The sequence below is a fragment of the Chelon labrosus genome (genome assembly GCF_963514085.1).
Source record: "Chelon labrosus genome assembly, chromosome: 8".
Classification (NCBI taxonomy): Eukaryota; Metazoa; Chordata; class Actinopteri; order Mugiliformes; family Mugilidae; genus Chelon; species Chelon labrosus.
The window spans coordinates 17,021,953-17,048,398 of record NC_140358.1 but is presented as its reverse complement, the minus strand read 5'-3'; the positions used below and the strand labels follow the sequence as shown (position 1 = coordinate 17,048,398).

General features: G+C 41.8%; 4 protein-coding genes across 4 annotated transcripts; 1 reads left to right on the top strand and 3 right to left on the bottom strand.

The window, feature by feature from the left end:
* The first annotated feature begins 1,865 nt into the window (after positions 1-1,865).
* vma21 (vacuolar ATPase assembly factor VMA21) lies at positions 1,866-4,689 on the top strand. The gene is made up of 3 exons (XM_084550444.1): positions 1,866-2,444; positions 2,709-2,818; positions 3,718-4,689. The coding sequence occupies exons 1-3, from the start codon at positions 2,383-2,385 to the stop codon at positions 3,855-3,857; spliced, it is 312 nt and encodes a 103-aa protein (XP_084406570.1). The 5' UTR covers positions 1,866-2,382; the 3' UTR covers positions 3,858-4,689.
* Positions 4,690-10,905: 6,216 nt separating this feature from the next.
* On the bottom strand, positions 10,906-11,997 carry LOC311491548 (gap junction Cx32.7 protein-like; the record flags this gene model as incomplete). The annotated part of the gene is made up of 1 exon (XM_084549483.1): positions 10,906-11,997. One exon carries the CDS (start codon positions 11,995-11,997, stop codon positions 10,906-10,908), a length of 1,092 nt encoding a protein of 363 aa, XP_084405609.1.
* Positions 11,998-15,405: 3,408 nt separating this feature from the next.
* On the bottom strand, positions 15,406-16,496 carry LOC311491285 (gap junction beta-1 protein-like; the record flags this gene model as incomplete). Its single annotated transcript, XM_084549188.1, has 2 exons — positions 16,478-16,496; positions 15,406-16,247 (listed from the first exon to the last, which is right to left on the bottom strand). Exon 2 carries the CDS (start codon positions 16,231-16,233, stop codon positions 15,406-15,408), a length of 828 nt encoding a protein of 275 aa, XP_084405314.1. The 5' UTR covers positions 16,234-16,247; positions 16,478-16,496.
* Positions 16,497-20,941: 4,445 nt separating this feature from the next.
* On the bottom strand, positions 20,942-24,716 carry LOC311491487 (uncharacterized protein). The gene is made up of 8 exons (XM_084549419.1): positions 24,314-24,716; positions 23,782-23,914; positions 22,511-23,657; positions 22,183-22,316; positions 21,886-22,046; positions 21,436-21,590; positions 21,182-21,267; positions 20,942-21,043 (listed from the first exon to the last, which is right to left on the bottom strand). Exons 1-8 carry the CDS (start codon positions 24,446-24,448, stop codon positions 20,961-20,963), a joined length of 2,034 nt encoding a protein of 677 aa, XP_084405545.1. The 5' UTR covers positions 24,449-24,716; the 3' UTR covers positions 20,942-20,960.
* Between the last annotated feature and the right edge of the window lie 1,730 nt (positions 24,717-26,446).

Genomic DNA, 26,446 nt, shown 5'->3' with positions numbered 1-26,446 from the left:
TCCTCCTTTCTCCTTCATTTGTAGATCAGGTTAACCCCTTCCTCGCCTCTCATTCTTCTAGTCGTCACATGATAGCATCAAGGCCATGTTTGAACCTCACCAGAGCGTGACATCCAACAAAACACACAAGGCAGAGAATCATTTCTAAAGCTGCTCTTGTTGGTTAATATGACTCACCAATCCTTTGTGAGGCAGTTAAGTCTGTGGCTTTTTGCTGGATAACTACTTGTGAGTGAAATTGCCAAAGAGAGCGTAATGATTATTTTGAACTCACATTGCTGGATGCTTCTTAGCACTTCCGCTTGGTCCCTTCTTGAGAGTCTTCTCAAATTAAATGTGATTTGGGGAACCTGCTGAGCGCGGGGCCGGTGAGAACAAAGCCAACTGGAGCAGAAAGTGCCACTCCTTAACGCTCAGGCAGGCAGACTTCCACCAGAAAACATAACCAGCGCACCGACACTAAATGTATACGCTCTAAGAAATGGACTAAATGGCTGTCTGTTACATCGTGCAATTAGACAAGTGCCGTTCTGCGGTGTTACATTATTCAGGAATGTAGTGAAACTGCACATGTGAGCAGTGTATGTGCCGCCTCTGAGGCATTTCATGTTCTTTTTTTTTTATATATAAGATGCAGTTTATTGAGCAATGCATTAAATGACCTTTGAATAATGAACAAGCATGTGTAAATCTATATTTAGCGTCTGCGTGAGGACGGAAGGAAAAATAGTGCCTTTTTTTAACAGAATGGGTTTGATGTTAAAGCCTGTGTTTACAGTATAAATATATTATATGCAGTCATTGATTCACACTCTGAGAGGCAAGAAGCAAAATCTTCTCATCAGTCAGAAGAGCAAACCCTTGTGAAAGTGTGCGCGGCATTTATAAAGTATTCAAGCACGTGCCTGTCTCCGCATTCCTCTCCATGCCTTCCATTGTTTTTAGGGCATGTAACTAGATCATGTTTGTATCGTGTGGTTGCATATATGAGGAGTATGATAAAAAATGAAACCTACTTTAAGCTAATAAGGCATTGTACACATGATTATATGACATAATTTGTTATTTCACAAGCTGACCATCTAAATTAAGTTTATTTACTGAATTAAACACCCCTTACATAGCAGCCTTTACACAGCAAAATGTTTTAATTGACAAAAAACAAGAAATTCACTTCTTACATAAACTCTGATGTGAAAAAAAGAAGCTGAACAAAGAAGGGCGAAGTCTTGATTTTATATGAGACGCTACCTTAAACCTGTTATGAATGTGTGTTATAAACAGTAATATTGAGCACATAGCAGTAAGCACGCATCTATTTGAACATCTATTTCACAATTTCTACTGCTTTATAGTTTTATCGTGGTAGATTTCAGTGTCAGTGTTTTTTTTTTTTCAAGTAACTAGATCATGTTTGTATCGTGTGGGTTGCATATATGAGGAATATGATAAAAAATGAAAGCTACTTTAAGCTAATAAGGCATTGTACACGTGATTATATGATATAATTTGTTATTTCACAAGCTGACCATCTAAATTAAGTTTATTTACTGAATTAAACACCCCTTACATAGCAGCCTTTACACAGCAAAATTTTTTAATTAACGAAAAACAAGAAATTTACTTCTTACATAAACTCTGATGTGAAAAAAGAAGCTGAACAAAGAAGGGCGAAGTCTTGATTTTATATATTACCTTAAACCTGTTATGCCTGTGTGTTATAAACAGTAATATTGAGCACATAGCAGTAAGCACGCATCTATTTGAACATCTATTTCACAATTTCTACTGCTTTATAGTTTTATTGTGGTAGATTTCAGTGTCAGTGTTTGTTTTTTAAGTTCCTTTACCTCAGAGCCTCAGTAAGCGACCAGTTCTTTTTTTACAGACTAAATTTGCCACATGAGGATCTTATAAACGATGAAGCATAGTTTACGATTTAACAGTTTATAAAGCCATGTAACACACCATTTAACGCTGCCACAGCTATGCTAAAAATCAAATACACTAGCCTACTTAGAAAACACAGTAGTAGTTAAGTAATATTTTACTGATAACATGCCTGTGCTTCAACTTAAGACAATGAAAACACAACGTTTACTGATTATACAGATTTTGACATAGCTCTGGTGCTGTGACCTGTGTAATACTTTAAGTTTACTGACATAAATATGATATTTCTTCAAGAAAAGCAGCATTTTTAAGGTGCCATGAAGTCTCGCGAGATTGCGTGGCGTCAAACCTCGTCATGTGACAGTCTCGTGACTTAGCAGGAAGAAGCGACTTCTGCAGTAGCAGCACAACACTGACAGTGATAAACGCAAACATAAGCTGCTTTTAATTCTTCTTTTCCTCCGTATCTCGCCTCCTGTCAGCCCAGCAATGGACGGATCTGTCAGAGCATCATTGGACGCCTCGGCCGGACCGCCGCCGTATTTTAGAGGGTGAGAAGTCAATCTTTAAATAAACCGTTAGCTAGCTAGGTAGCCTTAGCCAGCTAGCTAGCTTCTGAGCTTAGATGCGCCTGGCCTCTAAGATCCGCGTCTCTGATGTTGGGCATGTGCCAGAGTATATAAAGACTTTTATTGAAAGTACCGTAAACCTGGAACACATTGTTTATCGTCCCCGGGGAAACAGCAGTCAGCATCTTAAGAGTCCGGTTGATGTTTAACAGTAGGATCGCTGTCCTGTTTTTATCTCCTCTGCAGAAATGAGAGCTCCTTGGTTTCAGCCCTCAAGACCTTGTTGTTCTTCACCATCCTCATGGTCACACTGCCCATCGGACTGTACTTCGCAACAAAGGCATACGTCTTTGAGGGTACGGTTGCCTTATCACTACATCATTTAGTTTTTGTTTGGCTTCTCTTGCTCAGATGAAAGGAGGCCGCTTACACAAACTGCACTGTTCACCTAGTTTCCTAATTTGGTTTCCGTTTATTTACTTTGCAAAACAATGTTGACACAAATCGTAGGGCATTTATAAAAGCCAGTGATGACACTAATATTAACCTCACTGCATGGTTCAATTTCTGCTCTGACCTTTTCTCTGTGTACTTCATAAAAGAAGCATGAAATGCCCCAAATGCTTTGACCCACAAATGTGACGATGTGAAAACGTCAGCTGACAAGAGTCAGATTCAGTCATTCTCCAGTAGTAACGGTGAGGCTAAGCCAGAAAGTTACAAAACCAAGACTTTTACTCACCTAACTGTATCGTCTGGCTGTCATTATTTCTAAAATAACAGTGTCCTTATTTACGTTAACTGGTCTGGCATTAATTACTGAATTCTCGGGCAAAATGGCGAGCAATTCGAAGAATCTCAGTGGGTCCGTCTTGGTGGTCTTCTGCTTTTGAATGCATTCAGTGAATCATGTTATATTTCTGTCAGTTTCCACAATCAGACAGAACCGCTCTGCACATCTGAAAGGTCTAATCTGATGAATGCTTTGGGAGGCACAAACACGTATATCTCATCAGATGTAAACAGTTGAGTTGCAATCTCTAACCAGGATTTGTTCAGTCGAGTTAAAGAAATATTATCCGTGTAAACACAGTTGTTGTTCCAGTACAGTCATAGATATTAAATCATTATCTAGCAAAGTGAAAACATGTAGACCCTACTGCTACGGTGTTAATTTTATGTCAGTTGTAAGCATTCAACACTTCAGACACTAATTCATTTGCTCGCCACCTCCCCCCCACCTCCTTTCTCCCAGGTTCGATGAAGATGTCGAGCTCCGACAGCTACTTCTACGCAGCCATAGTCGCCGTGCTCGCTGTGCACGTGGTTCTGGCGTTGTTTGTTTACGTGGCCTGGAACGAAGGCACGCCTAAAGACAAGGGCAAACACGATTAAGGCACGTCCTCATCAGCCCTCAGGACTGGCAGAGATGGACATATTTGGGCAGGGATCCACAGCCCCCCCCCCCTCAACCACCCGCCCTCCCAGCACCACCGTGGGCTCCAACACTTAACGCGCCACCATCTAGAAACCAGACAGTTAGGCTGTCTGGTTTTGCTTTTAGGCTGTATTTGCAAGGGGGGAAGTGGACGCTGTTGGCTGTGTTGTCTCACTAGCCTCGGCAGGCCCACTTTTTGACTTTTTGTTCTCTGAAAATGTTACTTTTGTTGACAGAGGACAGCTCCTTTTTTTTTTTTTTTTTTAAGAGGCTTTGTCATAAGCTTCCATTTGGCTAAGTGCTGTAAGTCCCCTCACAGTAAAGAGTTTTTCATGCAGGGTAACATCTTGGGTTTTGACAGATGTGTGCGTGCACACAGTCTTTGTTTGACGTGTTTGTATGAAGGATTTAATTCCAAAATGCAGAGAATTTGTGCTACTAAACTGATCATTCTGTATTTAGATTTCAGTGCTTATCTGCACACATTAAAAAAAAAAATACTCTTCAGTACAAACCCATAAAGTTCTTAATTTTGGAACAAAGTCTTTCCGATGTCGTTTAAATGTTCTTTTTCTTTCGTTGGTCCTTTTAAACAAAGAGTTTTTCTTTCTGATTTGTTGTGTTTGTGTACCGTGTTTTGGTGACGTTGTGGAACTATGAATTAGGAAAGGATCGCCTCCTAAAACCGTAAGTTTTTAAGTGACTGTGTTTTGATTTGAGAATGTAGATGTCCGTGAAGTTTGCGTGACGCGGATGTGAATCCCGACTTGCTCAAAAAATAAACTGGAATAATTGTAACCTTTTTGTCGTTTGACGCATTTCCTACGGTTAATTCGTTAAAGCTTACACGGTGAGTTTCTGGGGACATTTCACTGTTCGGGACGCGCTGCTGTGACGAGCCACGGAGAATCGATTTTAAGTGCATAATAAAGGCAAAGAAATGTGGAAGTTTATGAGGTTAGGAGTCACACATAAACAAAACAGTAGATTAACAACTTTTATTTTTATCTTCGAGAACATCTTATGATGAAATCTTGGCTGAACCTTTTTTTTTTTTTTTCTGAATGAGGTCTGCGCGTGATGAACGAGCTGCATCACACAGGAGGCCATGACTTCCCGGGCTATCTGTTGTGTAAGCCATACCGATCGAATGTGTGTATGTGTGAGTGTGGTCTTTGTGTGGCTCTTTTCACCAAAGGTAGTTCTTTATCTTCTTAATCCCAGAAGCCCTTTCAACGGTTACAACAGTACCAACCCTGAAGAGCGATCATAAAATGCTATAATGAAAACTATTAAAATGCATTACGTGAGTCAACCTCTTTCAAAGCAGAACATTTTAATGCAATAAATCTTTTATATTGTGCGCGCGCGTGAAAACAGTCAATAGGATGCATTATTGACTTCTGCAGAGGGTTTCAGTTGTCACATGGTGGCAGCAAACAGTCAGCCTGTTCTCACAGAGAAGTTGAGTACTGACAGATGCCGGGCCATAACCACGTTTTCTGGCTCAGAAACCACGTCGGCAGCTGATTTCCGTTGAAACCTCTTCATCGCCATCTCTGCCCTGTGCCCCCCACCTTCCACACACACACACACACACACACTGCACTGTGCCCCGGCTTGGTAGTCGGAGCTGTGTGGTCCGCGTTGACTTTCATGAGTCTGGTGTTGCTGACGAGGTGACAGGCCTGCAAGCGATCAGACTGATCCAGTCAGCAAACATCAGAGAGCCCTGTTTTGCTTTTGGCTGGTTATTTCATAAGCTCGTCCTTGCAGCAGCTCACAGTCGGTGCAAGGGCATTCATGGCTTCTGGCTCCTTGTCATTTATCACACATTAGCAGGTTGTGAACAAAGTGTCAGGGTGATGAGAAACAGGCCGCAGAGAGATGGAACAGTTGCTTGAGTGAAGGATTAATAAAAAAAACACAACAACAATCCCTGATTTTATTCTGTGTGGCCCGCTTGACATGTGTTCTAATTTAACAGAGCATACAAACACACTGTCACTTGGATTTCCTTTGCCCAGCAGATGGCGTGCACAGCAGACCCAGCGCTTAAACGAGGGGCACGTCAGTGTTAAGGCGAACGCGAAGGAAGAGGGCAGTAGAGTACTGCGCTACAGCTGGACTACAATGCACCACAGGGAACAAACAGCATGAAGTGATAGCATAACTCATCTGGACACATAAAATCATATCCACCATTAGACATAACTAAGGCAGCACTTCATTGTGTTGGTCTGTTATTTCCCATGAAACCCAGCCCAAGTGCCTCGGAAAAAATGCTGAATCGGATGTGGACGAAAAACTACAACACCTGGGTGTTAAGTCCATGCAAGTACAGACAAAGAGAATATAATTACTGTGCAGAGACTGAATGTATTCTCACTTTTAACTCTCTTGACTGGGCCGCCTGTTGTATACTTTTACACCGATCAGCCACAACATTAAAACCACTCTCCTAATGTTGTGTAGGTCTCCCTTGTGCCTCCAAAACTCATCAGAGAATGGACATGGGCCTTCTGAGGGTGTCCTGTGGTGTCTGCCACCAGAATGTTGTTAGTGGGGGCCTTTGGGTCCTGTGGGTTGAGGGGAGGGGCCTCTGTGGATCAGGCTTGTTCCAGTGCATCCCACAGATACTTGATCAGTTTGGGATCTAGTGAATTTGGAGGCCAGGTCAACACCTTGTGCTGTTCTTCATGTTTTTTTTTTGAGTTGTTGTGTGCTTGTGTCCGGCTGCATCCTGCTGGGGATGGCTGCTGCCATCAAGGAGTGTCATTGCTATGGGGTGGGGGTGCCTGGTCTGGTCTAGGTGGGTGGTACATGTCTAAGTAACATCCACATGAATGCCAGGTCCAAAAGTTTCCCTGCAGAACATTGAATGGTTATTTACTTCTCCTGTCAGTGGTTTTATGATTGGTCTATACATATCTATAAATATATCTTAAAGTGACTATAAAGATTGATGACATTCATCTCTCAATTCATGTAGTCACCTTGCTTTTACAGTCAAAAAATAGTGGACTTTTTTCTCACATCTGAACAGGAAAACACTTCCTAACACTTCTTTGCCTACAGGTAAAGGTGATATTTATCAAACAGGTGACACAAAATGCCACAATTTAAGAAAACCAAGACTCCAGACAAATTTAAACACATAACATAAGAGTAGTTTAATTGGTAAAGGTTAGAACCTTCTCAGGGAGTGAGAAGTGGGAGCTGTCCTATTTAAATCTCTGACATCTAGACTTATTATCTTTTATCTTTATTTTATTTTATCTTAATTATTATCTTTGTTCTCTTTGCTGTTCATTTGTGTGGTGTCACTGCGCCAAGTTCTGAAGAGGTAGAGCTAGACCTTGGCCTTCGGAGAAAACTGTTGTGGATACCAGCGTGCGAAATCTGGAGAGGGATTTAAAAAAGATCTGCACATTTTTGGAAAATAATCTTCCCACTGTAAGGAAAATCATCCACAATCGGTGTAGGTTTCAAATGACTGCCGGTTTGTCCAGAACTGGCCGCCCCAGCAAAGTCAGCCCCTGCAGCGCAGAGTGTTTCATACAAACAGAAGTCTCCAAGAAATTCCCCCAAATTCTGTCTCAGGTAATTCTTGCAAGCTCTGGGATCAAAGTGCGCGGGCCTACGATCAGAGAGAGATTTCAGACATTTGACCTGCATGGGAGGGGTACCGGGAAAAACTCTGCTCTGTCCAAAAAGCACATTAGAGCAAAACTACTGTTGCTTGTGAAAACGCAGACAAAGACCAGGCCTTTTGAATAATGTGCTCTGGACAGGCAAATCAAAGATAGAGCTGTTTGGCCGCAGTAACACTGGACATGTTTGGCTCAGACCAAAGGCAGCTTTTCTTTAGAAAGACCTCATACCAACTGTGTGTGAAGCACGACGGTGGAAATGTAATGTTTGGGGTTTCTACGCTGCATCGGGCCCCGGGCAGTTTGCAGTCACCGACTCAGCTACGATCTGCGTCATATCAACAAGTACTTGAATATAATGTGAGGCCATCTGTCTGAAACTCGAAGCTAAACCAGAAGTGGACCTTTAGACAGGATAATGATAAGCACACTAAAATGAAATAAAATAAACGGTTGAAAAGGAAGAAATTGGGGGTTGTGGAATGCTCCTGTCTGAGCCCAGATTTGAATCCCATTAAATTATTGGGGGAGGGTGTTTGAAATTGGCAGTACATGCCTGTCAAACATCTTGCAGCTGAAGGAATTTTTCATGAAAAAGTGGTCAACATTTTGAGCGTGCTGATGTGAGAGACCGGTAAACAAAGCGGACAAGAAGTTATTTCTGCTAAAAGGGTTTCTGAGGCCGATGGTGTACCTACCTCTTTCCACAGAAGAAAACAACGTCAATTGGGGATTTTTTTATTCTCGTTTGCCATCTTTAGCTGTATGAACTGTTTCCAAGAATGTCTGCCCTGAAAATTTAATGTCAAATCCATCAATGTCCATTTTGCCTTCATTTTCATTATAAATCTGAGGGTTCAGTCGGGAATCCAAAGTAATTTGCTTATCACTTTCTTTTGTGATAGAAACTTTTTTTCATTTTTTTATTTTTTTAAAAGGTCATAATCTCTACTAGCAAAGTAGAATATGGTAAATAGTCTTTACAATCGAGTCTTTGTCAAGTTTTTAGGGACTGAACGAAAATTATATAGAGAAAGGAAAGTTCAAAAAAGGTCAGTGAGTACGCGATTTAGATCTTTGCTAAAAAAAGAGAGCAGGCAACACTTTTACAGTGGGAGGGGGGTCATTACATTAAGGACTCCAGCGGGCTCCCCTTCTCATTGAAACGTCAAAATATTAAAGAAAAAAGGTGTCTGAAATGTAAATGTCCCATATACAGAGGCATTTATTTGCCAAGTAGCACCATGTAATTTTGAAACTGTGTGAAAATCATTATTCCACTACGCTGCTTATTTATAATGTATACCATCTTTGTGCACTTTTACTTTTTAGCTTCAAAATAAAACTTAAGAGCATGGCTTTACTTTAGATTGGGATGTTGTGAAGTTTCCAAAAAGAAAAAAAAGAAAAGAAAAATCTGACGAGGAATAACAAAGCCTTACGCATGACTCTGCGTCATAGAGACTTTTATTGTTTGAATTTGTCAAACTACAAACACGATTTGGATTCCAGCGCTCTCTGCACGGTATGCTAATGCTGCCGTCAGTTCTCACGTAACTTTTGTCTCCGGAAAATACGCCATAGACAGCTCTGCGTCTATAAAAGTCCGATGTCCTAATGCAACCGCAATTCCGAAAGGATTTCGTTTCAAAGTGCTGGATATATAAGTCATAACTCATATCTATTCGTCTGTCATCATTTCAAAAACACATATAACACCCTTCCTCAAAGATGGCCACTTTATTATATTTCAAAACGCTCTTCATCATTCATGTTGAAAAAGTGGATGTGACATTTTCTTAAAAAATACCCACCATTCTAGCGTGCGCGCTGATTTATCGAGCTATTTATTACAAATAACACTTCTGACTGTTTAGTCTGGTTGCGCTATTATTTGTTTTCTCAAGTGACATATGGTGGATGTGAAGCACATTGTGTCTGGCATGACAACACTCAGAAACACAGGCCAGCATGAAGCATGACTGTGCTCAATCTTGTTGCGGAGAAACGAAAACCGAAACGGGCGTTGTTTTTTTAATGCGTTTAAATAAAAGGAAATCACATTTGCTCTTGGTTTGACGCCGCCCGAGCTCTGACAGGAAATTATGGAGGTTCGAGTCCAGAGGCGTGCGAGCGCTTCCTCGTCATGAACGTGCTATGTCATTAATTTTAAGGTTTCCATACCAGGGGGGGCCTGACGTGCTGTTCCTGGCACAGATGAGTGCTGCATGTGTGGGATATGCAGACGCCAAATGTTTCACACATGACATGTTTATTCCCGCTCGAACATGTCAGCTTTTTGACATGTGAAATGGTCGCGCGTTGATGACTCAAACTTACACCTGGCAGATTCTAATTTCAGAGCGCAATAATGTGAGAGTATAAAACATGGCTTCAGAGCCGCCGACCCGGCCTACGTCGCCTTTTCGTTTCCCGAGCTGATCTCGGTTGATCAGTCTCAGGAATATGAAACAAACAGCGACTTCCTGATAAAGACTGGAGATAATAAACAGGCTGCTAACTGTGCAAATTTAAGACAGGTTTATTTCAAGCGGTTTTACAAACATGGTTGTCACCAAGTGCCTCACAGACAACAAACGACACAAATACAGATATAAACAAGGATAAACAAAACAATGTGCTTATAATTATGTACTTGCTGGCTGTCGCAATAAAAAAAGAAAAGAAAAAAAAAGAGAGAGAGAGACAGTACAACTGTGGGAACTCCTGAGACCAGTTCTTTTCTGGAATTAGTAACAGCTATTCCAGTGTCCAATATGTTGTCAGCTATTGCACAACTCTTCACTTCAAGTCTAAGCGAGTGAACTATGCTGGATGATGACATGAAAACAGTTAAAGGAGGTTAAATTTAACTGCTCGACCTATCTGATTTCCTCCAACGAGGTCGGGTCAGTGCCGAACGGGTTGCTGCCACGGATCCTGGAGTTTCCTCACGTTATTGAATATAAACCTGAGCCGACTTGTTGATTTTGTTCGATTCGAAGCGATCGAACTGAACGGCACCAGACTCACGCAAGTAATTTTAGACAGCGCCAATTTACATTTACTGAAAATGTTGATGCTACAGTTTAAAGTTTCTCGACATAAAAAGGACAGCAGAATTTCCTTGCGCGGGAAAGTTCATCGGATATGTTTTTGTTGTACCGCATCAGTCTTTCCACATTTACAGTACACTGGCAGCCTCTCTGTGTGCCCTGTAAATGTCACTCCCCTCCACGCTGGAATGAGTCAAACCTTCTTAAAGTGGGAAGTCAGTTCGGCGAGAACGCTTCCAAGCAACATACGATCCCCTCGCAGCAATTTAAGACCCCTCAGAGAAATATAAACCTCCTCATATCTTCAGATCGTCTATTCTAGTCTTGTTGTTGCTGTGTTTGGCGCTGTGGCCTGGCCTGGCCTGCGTAGGTGACCCGGGGGCTGATCCGGCTCCCTTCTTTCCTTTCAGGTCACATTCCTCCGGCTTGCTGCTGCTTCGTTCCACCGCCAAGTTGTCCTTATTTTGTTTGTAGGCGGCCTTGCTGTGGTAGGGGTGGTAGGACGAGTCCGTGCCCGGAGGTAGAGGGGAGAGGTTGTAGCTGGGTACCGGAGGGTAAGCGGGCTGCACTTGGCGGTGGCTGTGGAAGTAGTCGTCGTAGCTCGGCGCCATGGGCACCACGGCCTCGCTGGGCTCCTGCGAGAGATTCTCAAGGAACTGCTTCCTTCTCCTGAAAGTCATACCCTGGCGGCATTTGGTGAAGCCCAGGTGGTAGATTTCTACGAGGTTAAGAAACAGAGAGACACAGGCCACTCCGAGCATGAAGATAATGAAGATGGTTTTCTCCGTGGGGCGGGATATGTAGCAGTTAACCACATTGGGACAGGGTGATCTGTCACATGTGTACATGGGTTTCAGCTCAAAGCCATACAAGAGGTATTGGGCCACGATGAAGCCCACCTCAAACAGCGTCTTAAAGATCACATTGAAGACATATGTGCGCAAGAGCTCCCCCCGCAGGCGCACATGCCCCTTCTCGTCTCTGACTAGAGGCTTCTTGTGCTTAGCATCCACAATGAGGGTCTGTTTGTCTGAATGATGCGCATGCTCCTTGACTTTCTCTTTCTCATTGTGCTTTTCCTCCATGCGCACCAGATGGAGAATGTGCCCCAGGTAGATCAGCGTGGGCGTGGACACAAAGATGATCTGCAGCACCCAAAAGCGGACGTGGGAGATGGGGAAAGTGATGTCGTAGCACACGTTCTCGCAACCGGGCTGCTTGGTGTCACAGGTGAAGCCCGACTGCTCGTCGCCCCACACCTTCTCCGTGGCGGCGCTGAGGATCAGGATGCGGAAGATGAACAGGACGGTGAGCCACACCTTCCCCACCACGGTGGAGTGCTCCTGGGCCTTCTCTAGGAGCTTTCCCAGCAGGTTCCAGTCCCCCATGGCTGCGTGAGGTCAGATCTGGGGCTACGGAAGCGTTGAAGAAAAGTTACAAGTCGTGACTTACACACACAGCCAACAAATGAAAAGCCAAAAATGAATCCAAAGCTCAGAGGCTAAAGTAAGCTTCAGGGTTCTTGTTGACTACAAATTCTCTTAAAAAGCTCAGCAGAGCTCAGAGCAGACTCTAAGGAGCCAAGCTGCCAGCCGAGACTCCAACTAGCGGACTGCCCCGCTGAGCAGGTAGTGACCTTATCCACGTGGATGCAGACAGGATTATATTTACTTTAGGAGGGTATATATTTGGCAAGTGTGGACAGGGGGACGGCAGGTTTCAGTCGTGATTCTGCAGCTCATGGCCTTCACGACTCGAGCCGTGGCAACACGATCCACACGAGGTGAAATCAAACACCCGCCAGATGTGGTGGTAGCGCGAATTAGAAACAGTTGCGTACTGTTGCTGCTGCCAGCTCCTCTGACACATTGCGTTATAAATATATTCCCCCCCTGATGGATGTACTGTACAGTAATGTACAGAGGGAGAATGAATCCTGACTAACTGCTGAAACGTGGCAGGTGAATTGATGTTTAGGGAGCCACTGCATATCAATCTTTTAAATGTTTAAACCATCACAGACTGGGTGGTGATATTAAACAAAGGTGTGCTTTCAATTATGAAGCCACTCATACAGTGAGATCTTAAGGAGATGATCGAGGACAATATCATGAACATAATCAAAAAATTGTGGAAGCAACTACAACTTCCCACACAAGACAGCTGTAAACAACCTTTGGCCGGCACAAACCTAAGTTTATAACCTAATACTTAAGCTCCTAATAGAACAGGTATCTCAGTCCACAGAGTATTAATTGTTATAAAGTTCACAAATAATCGTAGAAAACTCACATTTACTGAAGAACCTTGTCAACTTATACATCCCCCTTCTTGAAGCTCTACGCGCCTTAGAGGATCCATGAGGCTGGACCGCTTTGCTGACAGGCCTCGGTGCAACGCCGGCCCTCGGGCCCCCAGCAATGCCCTTGAATGGACACAAAAAGTGGACTCCTGCTCGCCACGAACCCAGTTCCACACCGTCAAACCCACTGACTCAAGTCTCCCGTCTTCAAACGCAGCTCTGGCAGGACTCGAGATCCAGGCCCCCGGGGGTCTTCCGCTGACCACAACACACACATAACCCGCTGGTCACACTCTCGACCACGTCCGACCTGCCCACCCCTCAACACCCCCTCTCCTCCCCCCCTTGTGGTTAAATTTGGCACGGAGAGTAACTCTCCAGTGTAAACTATTAAAGCCCATCTACTCGCTTGTTACAGTGAGTGACGGGGCAGCTGGCCAATGATGTTTTCTGCTAGGTCTGTCTGGCCACAAGTGCTCCTGGGGTCTAAATTTAGCGCAAGGGTCCCTCTCCTATCATGTGGGAGGGGTTTGATTTGGAGATGAGCAGTCATTGGCATCCTCAAGTTACAAGTCACTGTGACAGGAAGGAGGTAGAAGCACGAGTGAGGAATAGGCTCATAGCTACTCGGTGAACGGTTGAAAGAAACAACACACCATCTGTTTGCCATATAGCTTCAAATAATGTAAAATTATCAGGCAGTTTATTTCCTTACATGACATAATGTACACAATATTCAGTTTCAACCCATTATATAATTTATCTGGATTGTATACCTGGATGTACACTGATACATTTAGGCATGTCAACATATACATGTACACACACAAACAATAAACTGGTTATAATTTCATGGCAAAGCATAAACAGATGCCAGAGCGCGACACATTACATTTACAAGAGAAAAGAGAGGCACTGAATGATAAAACTACAGAGGGAAATATTAAGGGAAACAGGTGCAACTTTACGACAGTAATGGAGCCCTGCTAAAAAATAAAAAAAAGTAGGTCAACCTCAACTGGAAGCTAACTTATTTACAGTACTGGGATTTGTAAAAATCTACAGATGACCCAGCATTTAGGGAGAAATAAATCATTATATTAATTTCGCTTTTTCATCAGCTGGCCTGGAAAGAATTCAAGATGAAGGTTTACTGACAAACCAAAGCAATAACTTGACTCAGTGTTATAACTGGTTAAGGAGTAACATATTTGTTTAGAGGGAAACATTTTCCTTTTTGTGTTTCTTTACGCGCCTGAGGGCCACGGTTGGATGTTATCTTAAAATTTTGGTTTGGTTTTCTAGCATCAACCGTTAAAAGAAAAAAAATTTCCATAGCAGCATGCTAAGTTACAAAAGTTTTATAGCTGTCTGCACAAGGTTTAATATAATCAGTGACAGTCCAATGAAATCCAACCACTATGTTGTTGTTGGCTTCCTAGGACCAGTACTGTTCCTACAAGTCATTTGACTCACGTAAATGCCTTCCTTTTCAATACTTGCAGTGGCTTTGACTCAGACTGGATTAAATGTGTCATCATGTTTGATTTGAATAAACAAGTTGATTTTTTTTTTTTTTATCCAACATTTTAAATGCTTTAGTAATCTCTGTGTATTTTAAAGTTACCAAAATGGGTGTTTCTGTATTCATTGTAATTTACTTTCCTTCCAGACAGCTGCCTGTTTCTACGAAAGAGGATCAGGGACACTGTTAAAAAAAAATCCAATCAAATAATAAAAAATAACAGAATAATTAAATAAAAATAGGGTAAAACCACCAATTTCTTTGTTGGTATGGCCCTAATCCTCTTCCGTACAGTTCCTTTAATTTCAGCACAATCTGTTATAATAAACATCTGTTTATTAAGAATTAACACATCATTCTTACAAATACTTCAAAAATAACAGCAAAAATAATGTGAAAATAGTGAAAAGCTTGCTATAGGTAGCATTCATATGCATGTACTAAAGGGAGCAACATCTATAATGCAAACTTTACCTTCCAATGGTTGATATATATATATCTATATGTTCCAGATTTGAATTGCCTGTATAGCGGCTCACGAATATGACAGGAAATTTGGGAGTAATCCTGCAAGATTTCAATAAATACACAATTATAATGCAACTTTGACTAAAACAAATGAAAGCACAGGGTTTAAACTCATGGTTGTATCATACCAAGAAGAAAACTTGAAACATGCTTTTCACATTCCACAGAAGTGAACACAAACGATTTCAAATGCAGGACTAAAAACAAAAAAACCTGTAACAAATGAAGGTAAGCTTAGTCGTACAGTACCATCAGTGAAGCCAGATTTGCAGAAAAGAAGCTAAAATGTGTGAAAACACTGGCGTCATCTTTGAACCTCCACTCCAGGCTCGATATATACAATAGTAGTAGTGTCACTATATATAAATAAATAAATAGTATATGTGTCATTAAGGCAGGACATGTTCCACGGGTGTGATTATTGTTGATTAGTTTAGAGTCTCAGAAAGCAGAGCACCTCTCACCCCTCTCCGTTGGGCTCTTTTTGGTCACAGCGAACTTAGACTTGAGAGGATGATCCGCTATCAGCTGATTGATTTCATTTTGCCTGTAGGAGGACAATCTTTGACTTATCCAAGCTACGTTCGACTCATCTTCCGAGCCACCGAAGCACCGTTTGCAGGCCCTGCCTATGAGGTACACCACCTCCGCCAGGTTGAGCAGCACACAAACCCCAGACACCGCCAGCATGAACACGGTGAATATGGTCTTTTCTGTCGGCCTGGAGACGAAACAGTCCACCGTGTTGGGGCAAGGGTATGAGTCACATTTCACCAAACGCACCATCTTAAAGTCAGGATAGATCAAGTAAAAGATGTAGAGAAACGCCACCTCGAAGATGATCCTGAAGATGATGCTGATCATGTACGTCCACCACAGAGCTCCTGTGATCTGAAACTTCTGGTTCTTGATGAGCTCCAAGTCCTTGGGGCTGCCGCGGCCTGACCTCTTCAGGATCTTCTTGTCGATGTGCCGCCGGTGTGCTACGTGCATGGCGACAAGGAGCGCGGGGGTGGAGACCAGAATGAGCTGAAGTGCCCACAGGCGGATGTGCGAGATGGGGAAGAACTGGTCGTAACAGACGCTGTTGCAGCCGGGCTGCTGGGTGTTGCAGGTGAAGCCGGACTTCTCATCTCCCCAGACGCTCTCTGCAGCAACCACCAGGACTAGGATACGGAAGATGAAGATGACAGAGAGCCAAACGCGTCCAATGCCAGTAGAGTGCCTGTTTACGCCGCTAATCACGGCATAAAAGGAACCCCAGTTCATTTTTGACTCCAGGTCTGCAAAAAAATAAAGAAGGATATATTCAGTTTACATTGATGTAGGCTACATCTCTAGTCTGCATAGCATAACAATGAATCATCTGTAAATTTGATCATAATTCCTGGAAATGCTTGTCCATTTTGAAAATGTGCACCTTTTAGCACTTGGTCACATCTACAGAAATGGCTGACGAAAAACAATTTAGCAAAAGTCAAACTGTCGTTAACATTAGCTTTTAGAAGTTTACCAGGCTCAGCCGGCGGTGCAAGCGGCGTAAGCAGCACCGGGTCCAAAGCTGACCATCTTGAGGCGTGACCTGAGCATCAAGCTGGATTTGGCAGAGCAAGAATCAACAGACAATAATCGCCAAGTAGCCTGGTGGCGCTATAAAAGCAGGGGCGACGGCCTACCGCCGTGCACCGTCACAAGACGCGGCAGGTCGAAGCCAATTGCGAAACATTCGCAGATCCACGTGGTTCGCTCACCCCGTATTAATACTGTACTCTCAGACTGGCCTACAGCCCACTTGCAGACAGACTGACAGACTGCCAGCAAATTTCTCCAAGGAACCAGCAAGACATGCATCTCATTGTGAGATTTTTTTTTTTTTTTAAGACATATGAGAGACGTCTATTGTTTGAGAAAAGCTACAGTCTTTACCAGATTTAAAATAAACTGAAAATGATCCATCCTTAAAAGCAGATTCAATCAAATATTACATGTATGAAGGGTAATAATATAATGTTACTGTGACCATTAGCATGCCAAGTGTTTGTCAAATTGAGGCACTGGGGAATGTCAGTCACCACTCACATCAAATCCAACCCCTACTCTCTGAGTGTTAGTACAACAGTAGATAGAAAAGGATAGAACATGTATTTTACCTTCAGCTGTGGTGGTACACAAAAATGTGTACAAAATGGGAAGAAATGAATTAAAATATTGTGTTTTTTAGCAAGCCAAAAGGCTGGACTGAGAACACCAAGCGTTTGGAAAATGCTAATCATTCCTCCGCCACTAGCCGCTGCCCTGCACCGTAGCAGTCATATGCTCTTATATAAACTATTTACATACAATGGCAGCCTTTATTGGGCTGCAACAAGACTCTTTAGAATTCAGATCAAACGCCTCGATTTCCGCCCACCCCGGGCAAAAGAAGGAATCTGTGTGGACACAAAAGGCCTCAGCCTGCCACATTATTTATTGTGCTTGGCAGGGCAGGGAAGTGAACGAAGCTTTTGACCTGCGCCACTGCCACAGAGAGCACGGTCACCAAAAGGTTTGCAAATTCAACAGAAAAAAAAATAAAAAAATGCACAAGCACCGATGCAGCGGCCAGTGCTCTAAATTGTTAGCTCTTCGTCTGGAATACAAAAATTGATAATTTCTTTGACAGACAACAAATATGAACAAATGTTTTAACTGAAATTAAATAAAACTTTTGCATGTTACATTTTTAATCCCGACCAAACTGAGACACAGGATTCTACATATCCAGTCACTGGATTAAAAGTTATTCTTTGCCATCTTTGAATGAGCCAATGCTGCACTGTTAACAAATCTGCACATGTACGCTTGATGCATACTCATTGCATGCGCCCTCTTGGCCATGTAAACCCATGCAATGTAATGTAATACTTGAGAAGGGAGTTAGTTTTATCCAAAATTCTCCCTATAAAAGAGGAGAAACAATCATTTACAGTAACAAACTGCATGCAAGCCAAAACACAATGTGTCTTTTGTCATGTACTATCACAGACCTAGCAGTTCACTGTGTCATGGGCATTTCTGCGTCACTTATGACAAGTGTAGTGGGAGGGTTTGGGTGGCCTGGTAATTCTTTGAATGAACTGAACCTAATTTACATTCTCTGTACAGAAGGGAGCATATAGGACAATGGCAGAGAACACGTCTTTATTTCAAAAAGCTGAAATGTACACGTAAAAATAACCAATACAGCCATGTACAAAAACTCAACATAAACAAAGCTACGCTAGTTTTTTAATCACAAGTAATAGATAAAAATGAAATACAGGAAATCAACAAAACTGACCAAACATAGCTTACAGTATCACTTAATCGAGGGAGGAGGTATTCTGACTGCACTGGCACAGTCTAGTGGACGGAATAATGAGGACGGACACACGTCCCTGACTTTCAGAGCAAAATGTAGACATATATATATATATATATAACCATTTTTTTAAAGAGGATATCTTCTCCCAAAACAAAAAAACAAAAAACAAAGTAAAACTATTTTGTATTTATATCCCTCTATTTTATAAAAAGTTGCGCCTTTTTTCTTTCGGTTCCTTTTGCTAACCCACTTTAAAAGACAACATTCAAAACTACGACCTTATAATACACATAAAATGAAAACAAGGTTCAAATTAGGACATCGTTTAACGGCCATCACCGTATGAACGGCCATGTAAAACACAAGAAATCTGACACATGAAACATTTACTAGTCTAATCAATACCTTCAGTTATAATTGTACGTGTTGATTTTTACAATTTAAATATTGTTCATTTATATATCCCTATATGAATGAATATATTTTCTTATAGGATCAATACCATATGATAATCCAAAACAGAAAAAAATGTTTAGGGCTTTAAATCAAAAGCCACATTCTCATCCAAAGTGCCCAAAAATTTTTGTCCCGCGAACTTTTTTTTTTGCAAGGAACAATATGGTTAATTCACATGCTTGGGTGTCTATGTTTATAAACCAAGAATGGAAAAAGTAGCAAACAAGTCGTGGTTGATCGTGATTTACTGTTTCACAACTGGGGTCATTGAGGATTGCAGGAAAGAGACGAGTAGTAATAGGAGAGAGGATTCAAAACACCCGAAATGTTAGATTTGGAAATACTCAATGAAAGACTAGCTGTGGGATAAAATGCTGCCGGTAACATTGAGCGCTCTACACTCCAAGTTCCTGAAAAGTACTACCCCTTGAGTCAGAAATTTTTGTGGATAAAATAATTTCCCCAGAACTTTATTTAGACCCAGTTCTCTGTTGAGGAAACAACCAAACCACTGTAAACCACTTTATTCTGTATTTGAGATTTCTTTCTTCACAACCGCAGCACTGTTTTTTTTTGTTTAGTTTTTTTTACAGCGCTTCACCCAAACATTTACAGACAAAAGAAGCTTCAAACCTGTCAAGAGTTTTCCGCATGTATTAGTTTGTTTCCAGTTTTGAAACTTTGTACATGGTGATCTGAAAATTGTCAGAACAACAGTTCCAAGTTTGAACACTCACTTTTCAGAGAATTTCCCACAAGTTGTAAACAAAGAAGTTGACAACACACTCTCTCATGCAATAAGTGAGTTTCTGAATATTTTCACTCCCGGAAGAGTTCAGAGTTCAGTCCCCAGTGAAATTTTTGTTGTAAATACCAGTGTATAGTCTGAAGTACAATTACGTGCTGTATTTACCAGGTTAGGCAGAACTGATGTAAAGCTAATGATTGAGTTGCACTGTATACCTCAACAAGAAAGATGCTTCTCTGTCGTCAAGAATGCTTGTGACATGCCTGGACGTTGTAGTGTCAAATTCCTAATGAAGTTCATCCAAAACAGTCCGATAAAATCTGTACTTGGTAGCCAGTCACCTTCATTAACAAGAAAATTTATTGTAAAAGTTCATATAAGTTGAAATACCTCATGGCTGAGAGAGAGGCGGAAAGCTTTAACATTTTCATGTTGTTTGCATGTCAGACTAAACAACTCTAGATCCTTTCCCCTTGAATCACGACATGAAAGCTTGTAACTGTTTGACTAAAGTGTCAAAATAAAGACTCGATTTAGAAAATCCAGTTTCAACTCTCAGGTCACTTGGATCATTTAAAAGGAGTTCAAGAAACCGTGTAGAGAGTGATGTTGTAAAGAAGGAAAACTCAAATACAAAAACAACATTTGCAGAGATTTGTGAAATAAATTTTAAAAAAGTCAGCCCATTGTAACATTGTGCAAGACACTGATTTTCTACCTTTCAGATTTTTTTTCCAGTTTTTAAATATGATGGGATATTTATTTCAAAACATCCAAACCACTTTAGTTTTTGTATCCATGTAGATGTAGCCTATACACTGATCAGTCACAGCATTAAAACCACTAAAAGGAGAAGTAATTAACATCGACCCTTTTGTGACAATACAATGTTCTGCTGGGAAACATTTGGACCTGGCATTTGTGTTGATGTTACTCAGACATGTAGCACCGACCTAGACCAGACCAGTCACCCCTGCCCCACAGCAATGACAATGAGGTGTTCACTTGACCTCCAAATTCCCTAGATCCCAAACTGATCAAGTATCTGGGATGCACTGGAACAAGCCTGATCCACAGAGGCCCCTCCCCTCAACCCATAGGACCCAAAGACCCCCACTAACAACATCCTGTCACCAGACACCACAGGACACCCTCAGAAGGCCCATGTCCATTCTCTGATGAGTCAGAACTGTTTTGGAGGCACAAGGGAGACCTACACAATATTAGGAAGGTGGTGGTCATAATGTTATGCATGATCAGTGTATATTCACTTGTACTTTTGACCATCAAATGAGATCATTTTTTCTCTGATTTAAGAATTATTAAATGTTGTTTTGTTTCCATGCTGCATGGCAGGGTCGCCATTTGTATGTTAAATCTGACACCGGTTGGCCGTCACACAAGTAAGACAAAATAACACAACTCAGAAATCAGAAAGTGTGAATCTGTTTACTTTTTACTTCGAGTATAACACGAGATGAGGTATTTCTCCCAGTCAGAGTGCTGCTGCTGCAATTTAAGCTGAGCGGTGCCTAAAGAAACAAAACACAACATTGGATGTTTCATAATAATGAGAAGAGTGCCACTATGGTACACAACGGTTATACTGCCACCCACTGTAGACGCACAACACGTGGTCAAGGAATGTAATTATTATAACTACAACTCACTTCTTTTCACGAGACCAGCATTCTGCAGTTGGTTATGTTTTGCGTGCCCATTTTGAGCCAGTCTCACAGACAGTGATGCACCCCTCCTGAAATTAAATTATAAAAGCATTGTTAAGATTTTGGGCAGTTACTGAAAACCGCACATACACAATATTAAATCTTAATGACATGATCAGGTTTTTACAATTTACAGTCATGTCAAATTCCAGTTTCAAAATGCAGTACACTGAGTTGCTTGTTTCATACTTTAGTACCTCATAGCTCCTAGCTTTCCCCTTTCCAAGAAAAGCTCGACTGTAACTTTGGCCCCTTGTGGGTAAAGTCTGGCGTAGAGCATCCTGTTGTGCACCATCGCTTTGAACCAGCCCACTGCTTCCTCAGACCAGTCTGTCCCATTCACAGGCGTCACCTGAGGGTGAGGAAACAGACTCAAAATACCATGAACTCAGATAATTCATTTCCTTCATCACAGAGCGATAGGCAAAGCTGATACTAATCATGCAGGCAAATGCAAATAATTAAGTGCACACTCTCACAGCACAGCTTATTAACCAGTTCCATGAATGCAACTTGTGAGGGATAGTCTGCACGTCTTTGAACATTTTAGCGTGTTTATCAGTGACAGATTCATGCACTAGTTTGCATGCATGTGGAAACTTGTGAAGTGAAAGTTATAATTACCGTTAAAGCAAGGAACTACTTACATTCGCCAGTGAGACATGTACAGCCTGAAGTGGTAGACTCGCCATTTCTGGGTCCAGCTCCTTCACATTGAACAGTGACAGACGAGCAGTGTCACCGTAGTCCAGCCTTTTCACTTCCACCTGGATGGATGTCTCACTCCCAGCACCGTCTGTGGCATTGTCTTACATCCAAAACACAAAACACAACGAGTTAAAAATCCATTCTGAAATTCCCAAGTGGCTACAAGCAAGTGACACTGCTACCATCTAGAGGTGCGCGTTTGCAAATATATTCCAAACACACCAAGCCAGACCCACCTCTGCTTACTCCACATATCTTTATCACCTGAGCCCTGCACCATTGTTCTTGCTTAGGGAACCAACCCATTACTTGCGATCCAATGTCTGGGATACAGTTCTGCTCGGCGTATGAATTACTGGCTTTCCAGCGGCTGCAAATGAGTAAAAACATGATGACAACTAGAAAGATGAGGATTACTAAACAACAAAAAATCTACAAAGAAAGCAGTAATGAACAAAAAGGATAACTGGGTCTTTAAGTCCTACAGATGTGATACAGAAATCAGTCTGAGAAAAACAGAAAAATAGCAGAACGGGGATTAGACTAGCATGCTGAAGAACTTACTCTGTGACAAGGGCCTGCAGCTTCAGAGGGCAGTCTGCGTGCTGGATGTAGAAGTTGCCAGGGCTGACGATATGAGACACCACAACTTCAGTCTCTTCAAACTTCTGGATCTGGAACTCGGGAATGTTTACACTGGTGATCGTTGGCGTTTCTGCACCAACAGAATTATTCTCATGTTTGGCTTCAACACACTGGAAAGTCTGGGTTTTCCAGTGGATGTTTACACACGAGTTCTTCCCTTCAGTCATTACATGTTGGCAGTCTCCATCTTCCATGGGGCTAGGTACAGATTCCCCCTGTACCACCTCTGTGAGGACATCTCCAATATCCCACAGCTCAGTTTCTGTTGCGATCACACAACTGTACACCAGAGAGCCACCTGGCTTGACTCTTTTTACTCTGAAGACTGGTGTTTGACTTTCAATGTTTATATGCATCGTTTTGGGAGCTAGTGCGTCAGTAACAACACGCCTGAATTGATAGCTTTGTGTTTTCATTGTAGGTTGAACCGACTTTGAAAGATCTTGCCATTTATTCCACTCCATAACAGTGACCTCCAGTGCACCAATATTTTTAGCTTTTACTCTGAGGAAGTGCAGTAGCTGAGAGGATGTTTGTTTTTGGTGTTGCACCTGGAGAACATCCTCCAGTTCCCAGTTTATTGGTGTTGTGATCATGGGTTTAGGGTTACTGACCTCTGGGAATATAGCTGGTATGGGAGGTAGTAGTATTTGTGGCTTCTCTGCAATGCTGGTGCAGCTCTGAGTAATGACAGGTGAATCAATCACAGCATCTGGTTGGCTGTTCTGCTCAAGAACATCATCGTCCTCAGGCTTTACATAACAGGACGTGCTCGTAGTCAAAGTAGCACTGTTGAGGCTGGATGAGATGTTGCTTATCGTGTCATCCTGCTGCACTGTTGGAGGCTGGGAGGTGAGGAAAAGATCTGGCTGCTGAGGGGACAGTGTGGCTCCAAGCACCTTGACCACTTTAGCAATTGAGCTCACCATGAGCGAGTTCTTCAGCATGGGTCCAAACTTTATAAAATCCGTCATCAGGATCCCATTGACTCCACTGTCTCCAAGAGGCTGAAGTTGGTTTGTTCGCACCCCATTTTTGACAGCAGGTGGGACACAAACATGAGGATCTGTAAAGATTTTAAAAAAAAAGCAAGGAGAGGAGGTTCAGTTAAGACCTCTGCTGAAAATCTTTCCAGTTTCCACTTCTTCAAAGTCACACTAGCGATTAATAACAGATGATACTTGACTTACCAGCTGTGAGGTCTTTTAATAAAGCTGAAAGCTTTGTAAGTGCTTGAAATTTCACATCCAAAGTCTTTGCAAGATCACTGAACACATCGCTAGGAAGACTTGAATTCAAGAAACCTTGCACCTCTTCATAGGCCTGGCAAAGAATGAAACAACATTAAAAAATGTTTTACTTATTCAGAAAAAGAAAACTGTCTGCTATGCTTATTATTTGATGTACAGAAAAATAATTTTGTTAATCATCTGATAAATTTGCAGAAAATTCACCCCACTTTTACTGTTTCAATGCCTCTAAATATTAGATTATCTGCTTTATGCCCATCTTTTCATAATGAAGCAGCAAATATCCGTGAGGTTTACTATTATTCACCAGTTACATTATGATATGAGTCAACAAACTTAGCTAGCCAGGTGCACCTCTATTTTTATTTGGCCATGTGGCCCGGGTGCTACCTAGCTAGCTAAACGGTTCACATAGCTTGCTAACCTGAAATATAAAACGCGGCTGCGAGTCTTAAACTTGTGTCAACTTTACCTTGTTGGTGAAGCTGCGCAGTTCTTGCTCGAGTGTATTTCGGGCATTTTCCAGCAAGAAGAGCTTGTAAGTTAACTGCACTCTGTGGGTGGAGGGATGCAGGTGGCGGTGGCCAGGTAGCAGCTGAAGCGTCATGGTCAGTCTGCGGTGCGGCGCGTGAAGCCCGGGCTCTTTTTAAACGAGTGGCTAACGTTAGCTAGCTAGCAACTTAGTTAGCCAGTTAGCATCATACAACTGAAACGTCGTTAGCCACTACCGTTTTTCTTTAACAGCGGAGTCTTTGCTCACGGCTTTGAGAGTTTCAGCGAGGCAACATTTCTTCGTCTTCTTGACATTTATGGTTTCTTTTTTCAGCCGCGGTTGTCAAAGAAATGTGTCCTACTATCTGTTCAGCTCGACAGCCTGTGCACAACCAGGATTCAGCCCCCGACATGTTGGAGAAAAAAAAAAAGGTATGAGTGACACATTTTCTTGTTATTTTTCTTCTTCATGTTGGTTTTCCTCCAGCTGCCATCACTATCGCCACCTGTTTCTCTAAATTGCCTACCTCATTTAAAGGGAAGGTGTGGCTGACTGTTTCTTTTGGCGTTGGAGGGGGAATTGGCAATTGATTGTTATCACAATTTGAACTAAAATGAAGTCCCCACTAAGTCCAAACATCTGTCCAGACATGAGTATAAAGTGATAGGACAGGATGGAGGAGAAGAAGAGAGCAGCAGACTGAAATACATTTAAAACATGGAGTGAAAGTTGTTAATCAGGCATAAGTTAGCTGGAAATGTAAGTTGTACACACTCTCTCTTCCATGCTCATAAGGCAAACACATTCCTTTTAATATATCTTCTCTTAATGGAGGTTTTAGTCATCAGCATTTATTTAAAATAACATGGAGGTGTTGATTCAACTGTGTTTTCATTTTGGAGGCTGTGGTTTGTTTGGTTTATTGTGTTGTACCAACATGGACTAGGCTAAATAACAGAAACACTCAAGTGTTTAATTTAATCCAGTTGAACAGCACCACAAACTCCATCCTCCTCCAAAATGTTCATACAGTTGAATTATCACATTACCTCCTACACAACATTACACACAACATTACTTCTTAAAAGCAACAAAATTAATATATAACAGTCATGAGTGAGGATTTAGTGCTGGACTGGTATATTAGGATGCATTTGTTTTCACTAGTGTAACTAATGAACTGGCAAGGGAGCATATGTCCCCTTGTTCTTTTTTTTTTTAATCATACCTATAACCCATTAAAGTACATTGAGAGCAACATGTTCTTCGTATTTGATAAACAGTGGTTTTCAGAAGGATTGTGGATATTCAGTAATGAAGTTTGGTGTTTGACATCAAAAGTACTATTGTTTTCAGTGACATAATTGATTGATTTGATTAAGAAATCTGACAGGGCAGTTCCAAGGAAAGATCAAAAAGCCTGTTGCATTATAAAGAATCATAGGTCCGATCCACACTCCAAGCCAGAAGGTGGCGGCACTGAAAGTTCTTCGCAAGGAGAAGAAGAAGTATTAGCGCCTTGGTGTCAGTTGTGGATGCTCTTTCCTCAACTCATCTGCCCTCGCAGATGACCTTGCTCTGTGTCTTTTTTTTGGACAGTGTGGATGAAAACACTAATGGATGGGCTCTTGTGATGCAGAGAAAACATGAAGGCATGCCAGGGAGCCATGAATATTTTAGACCACCAGGAACAGATCCATTACTGCTGTACAGACGTTATCTAGGGTCGCAATTAAGTCTGCATACTACAGCGATGCTTTCTAGGGATCCCCCTTTTTCAGGTACTTCTCTGGTCATGATAGATTACTGCGCAGAGATAAGGGACCCCAATTCAGAAATCTGTAACATTTCATAGTGAAAAGTCCCCAGAGCGCCGCTAAAGTAGGACTGTCCCTTTTGAATTCAGTGCTTCTAATACCTTATATTGTAAATCTGCCTTTACAGAATACAGTCCAATGTTTTTTTTTATATATTTTTTACTGTATAACACAGCTTTAAAGTTCATGTAGGTCATTATAAGCCTTTATGAAAATGTATAATTTTACATCCCAGAATCAAGCATTCTGCATTAAGAAAATAGGCTGCTGTAGAGTATGAGAAAAGAAAGTATTG